The sequence below is a fragment of the Octopus bimaculoides genome, chromosome 8 (assembly GCF_001194135.2).
Source record: "Octopus bimaculoides isolate UCB-OBI-ISO-001 chromosome 8, ASM119413v2, whole genome shotgun sequence".
Taxonomy (NCBI): Eukaryota; Metazoa; Mollusca; class Cephalopoda; order Octopoda; family Octopodidae; genus Octopus; species Octopus bimaculoides.
Genome location: NC_068988.1, coordinates 85,321,287 through 85,326,336, shown reverse-complemented (window position 1 = coordinate 85,326,336; position 5,050 = coordinate 85,321,287). Strand labels below are relative to the sequence as shown.

Here is a 5,050-nt window from a genome sequence, read left to right as displayed (position 1 = left end):
TGCACTTATTTGATTTGAATCTTAAAGACTTCATTCATACATTTCTATACATACATACTTTTTTGAATGCCCATTACTCCGATAATTCTGCATTTTTACTGTTACATTTTTTCCATGACAGTAGATAAATTTTTTATTTCACAATGTATTTGTAGTGGCTTCATGCAGGCATAGCGTGGATTCGATCCTCGATTGCCAAATTTCACTTAACACTTCAACAGTGCTTTTCTCACGGTAAAACAATAGTTTTTCTGTGAACGACAACCTCTTTTGCCAACCTCCGTAAACCTCTCTCAACAACCTCTCTAGACAAAGACAACTTCTCTTGCCAACCTCCGACAACATCTCTTGCCAACCTCTGACAACCTCTCCCTTCTCCAGGTGACAGTTTTTGTACATTTTCCTGATGGAAAATACACCTTTTGTGGCAGTTATAACGAAATTACTTTCTTATATCGGAATAATAAGGCGTTTCAATAGAACATCTTTACCTACCAGGAATTACCGGGTACACCAGCTAGTGTATATATACACACACAAATACATACATTCATACATATAGGAAGGTGTACATGTATTTTTCTTTTAATTTATTGTTTCAAGCAATATATAATGTACAAAGGAAAGAAAAATGATAAACTTGAGTGAAGTAGTGTTTTACAGTTACATACATACCTCTGTGCATGTGTGTTTGTGTGTGCAAATGTACATGTATGTATGCTTATAGGTGTATATGTCATATGTATGTATCTGTATGTATTTATGTACACGTGAGCATGGGTATATGTTAATTACATTGATATGAAACTATCACATCCATTAAACCATTCAACCAAACCAGAAAATCAATGTTCATGTCACTACATCCGGACACTGACACATTTGTCTGTCAATTTGTCAGTCTGTCTACCACTCAACACCTCTCTCCTTGCTCTTTCTCTTTCACTCAAATGCATCTATCTATAATTCTAGTTTTCTCTCTTCCTCTTGACACTAGCACATCTATTTATCTATGTATCACTCTACATCTTTCTATTCTCTTCTACACACTAACATGTATATCTAAACACTCCCTTCTCACTCTCTTTCTCTCTCTCTTTCATTTATTTATCTATGACTTTGCCCCTCTCTACTCACCTTGTTTTGTCACTATCTCTTTCCTTCCCTTTCCCTGCCTTTCTCACTTATTTCATCAATCTCGAACACTTTTTTGTCTTTTACTATAATCTTCTCTCTCCCAATTCTTTGTTTCAGAGGACTGTTTTTTTTTTTGTTTTTTTTTTTGTATGGTACCGTGTTATTAACAGGTGGATTGAACCTCCACACTGTAACTCCTTTAAAACAAATGAAGTGGTCCAATGACTATTTGTTATGGGTACAACTATTTAGAGAGACACTTTACCACAACAACCTGCTGCAACATCATTCCCATGATAGCAGTTTAAAACTGTCACCTCAGTTTTGTTATGATTTCTTGCTTTCTTATGTTGCAATGATGATTATTAATATTAAATGTTATTAATTGTTATTATTAATATTTCTGCAGTAATATCAACCACAATTGATTCTCTATATTTATCATAACTTTCTTTCTTTCTTTTTTCACAGGTCTCTGGACTTAAAAAACCCGGATGAAGAGAACAACCAGTTGGATGCTGGTAGTGGCTCTCTTCGAATGTACAAGCGGTCAGATCGTGTTATCATCAACGTAAGCGGGCTAAGGTTCGAAACACAAACACGAACTCTTAGTCAGTTTCCGGATACGCTGTTAGGTAACCCTAAGAAGCGGAACCGCTATTACGACCCTTACCGCAATGAATATTTCTTCGATAGAAATCGTCCCAGTTTTGATGCCATCCTTTATTTCTACCACAGTGGGGGTCGTCTTCGAAGACCTTCTAATGTACCATTGGATATATTCCTGGAGGAGATTAAGTTTTTCGAGCTCGGTGAAGAGGTCATTGAAAAATACCGTGCAGAAGAGGGATTTATCAAAGAAGAAGAAAAACCTCTTCCCGAGAACGAATTCCAGCGACGTGTGTGGCTACTGGTTGAGCATCCAGAAAGTTCTACCCCTGCTCGTGTAATCGCCATAATGTCTGTCAGCATTATTGTTATATCAATCGTTACGTTTTGCTTAGAAACCTTACCGGAATTCAAACGATATGAACTTCTCAATGATACAATTATTGTAGATGATGCCATGCCGAAATTCGGCACGCCATTTTTCATCATTGAAACCGGATGCATAATATGGTTTACTATGGAATTGTTAATACGTTTCGCTTCCTGTCCTGTGAAATTGGATTTCTTTAAGGACAGTATGAATGCTATAGATATCGTGTCGATTATACCTTACTTTATTACTTTAGGGACTGTCATTCAAAATGATACAAATAGTCAAGATAAGCAAAACATGTCACTGGCTATTTTAAGGGTTATCCGTCTTGTGAGAGTGTTCCGTATCTTTAAACTGTCACGTCATTCCAAAGGGCTTCAAATCCTTGGTCAAACTTTGAAGGCCAGTTTACGAGAGTTAGGTTTACTGATTTTCTTTCTTGTCATTGGCGTTGTGTTGTTCTCCAGTGCGGTATATTTTGCCGAAGTGGACACCGAAGAGAGCCATTTCAAAAGCATTCCCGATTCGTTTTGGTGGGCCGTCGTTACCATGACAACCGTCGGTTATGGTGACATGTCGCCAATAGGCGTGTATGGTAAGTTAGTCGGATCACTCTGTGCTATTGCTGGAGTGTTGACTATTGCCCTGCCCGTTCCGGTCATTGTGTCAAATTTTAATTATTTCTACCACAGAGACACGGAATCTACTGACGACAAAGAGAGATACCACCATGTAACGTCAGCGACGGGTTACTATGATGAAAAGATAAGCTCTTATACATCGGAAGTCGAGTCTGATATAATGGAGATAGATGAAGCAAGTATGTACACGGAGAAATGGAAAGAAGGGCATATTAGCAATACGAATAATATAGGGTTTAATCATATCAAAAATAATCTAAGCATGCAAACTGATGTATGAAATATGGAGTTTGCTGTTTATAAGAAGATAAAGAAGTAGAGTATGATGATACTGAAGCAAAACATGAAGATGAACTAAAATAGAATCTTCTGATGTCTGAAAGAAAGAAAAAAAAAAACTATTTAGAAAAGAAAAACTATTACATTAAGTTTAAGAAAAACTATTTATTAATTAAATGCAGTAATATAAGGAAAACAGCCCTCATTGTGAATGACAAAAATGAGTTAAATTCAATAATTAAATGGTGATGAAATAAATAGAGGAATCAAAGACATATTTGGAAATTTATTTACAGAAAACCTAAACCGAAACGAAAATGATTAAAAAAAAAAATCAGTAGAACCACTTTTCAGGAGAACTTCTGTTGTTATAATTATTACAGTTATAATATATCTTCCCTGTCGGTTCTGATTGTGTGAATCTTGCCAGAAGGAGTGACATTGCCTTTCATTCCTTTGGTGCGATTCAATGAAGACTAAAAAAACTGGAGCCGATTCTATTGACTATAACCACCTCTTACAAGACATTATATTGGCTTTTTGCCTAACAACAAAATCGATATTATTAAAATTCTTCCTTCTTAATGATACCGAGATCAAATCCCGCCAGGGTCAACTTTGCCTTTCATCCCTCAGGGGATCGATAAACGAAGTACCAGTCATACCAGTGGTACACTGGAGTTGTAATCAACTTTACTCCCTTCCTACTACAGAAATTGGCCTTGTGTGCCTACTCAAAACAGACTATTATTATTATTATAATTATTCTTATTCTTATTATTTGTATGCCCATTTTGCCTCCAGAGGTTAATTTTGCCTTTCACCCCTCCAGAAGAAGGAGAAATAGAATTAGTACCAGTAATATACTGGGTTCAATTTGGTCGACTTACCATCTTTCTCCTTACATCAAATTGGCCTTTTGCCTAAAACTAAAAAAAAAAATCATTATTATTATTATTATTACTATTACTATTATTAATTATTCGACCATGCTACCGGGGTCGATTACTTTGCCTTCCATCTTCCGGGGCTTTCGATTAAAAACATGTACCAGTAATACACTTCAATCAATTATATCGCCGCTATACTTAAACACTCTTTTAACCAAAAACATTAAAAAAAAAAAACAATAAATGCAAAAAAAAAAAAACACAGAAGCAAAATAAAAGAAGAAAGAAAGAAAACTGGCAATGTGAAAATAAAATGAGAAACAAAACAACTACATTAAACAATAACACTAACAACAACAGCAATTAGCAATAAGAGAAATAGCAAGAACAACATCAACATCATCTACAGCAATACCTGCAGAGAAATGAGCAAGAACAAAGACTAGGTACATTATTATATAATGCCAATATAAAACTGGTTCTTTGTGTGTGCTTGTGTATGTACGTGTGTAAAAGCACAATAAAGTAATGAGCAACAATTATGCAGCAAAATTAATTAAACAATAAAAAAGTTTCTTTCAAAAATGGGTCGCAGAATCGCGAAACAGACAGGTGTGGATTTCTTTATGACTTTTTTTTGTATTTTTTTTTTTTCATGTATTGGTCAATTCCATCATCATCTGCACATAATTTTCTCCCAGAATCTTTGCATTCATCACAGCTTGAGGGATTCTGTTTACTCATTGAACTGGGACATTATTGTTGCAATATTTGTCCTTTATAATATACACACACACACACACATATATATATATATATTTATATATATATATATATATATATATATATATATGTGTGTGTGTGTGTGTGTGTATATATATATATATATATATATATATATATATATATGTGTGTGTGTGTGTGTGTATATATATATATATATATATATATATAGGTACATATAAGCACACACATACATACACACACATACACACACATATATATACATATATATATATATATGTATATATACATATAATATATATACATATATATATTCATATATATACACATATGTATAAATACAAATATATATATACATATATATATATATTCATATA

General features: G+C 34.0%; 1 protein-coding gene across 6 annotated transcripts in view; it reads left to right on the top strand.

Annotated features, from left to right (window-relative positions):
- Positions 1-4,544, top strand: part of LOC106880044 (potassium voltage-gated channel subfamily A member 1) — a 300,439-nt gene extending 295,895 nt beyond the window's left edge. For all 6 annotated transcript variants that reach the window (XM_052970237.1, XM_052970240.1, XM_052970238.1 and 3 more), the window contains one exon: positions 1,609-4,544. In XM_052970237.1, coding sequence (XP_052826197.1) covers positions 1,609-3,040 — 1,432 coding nt within the window. In that variant the 3' untranslated portion in view covers positions 3,041-4,544. The remainder of the gene's footprint in view (positions 1-1,608) is intronic.
- The last annotated feature ends 506 nt before the right edge of the window (positions 4,545-5,050 follow it).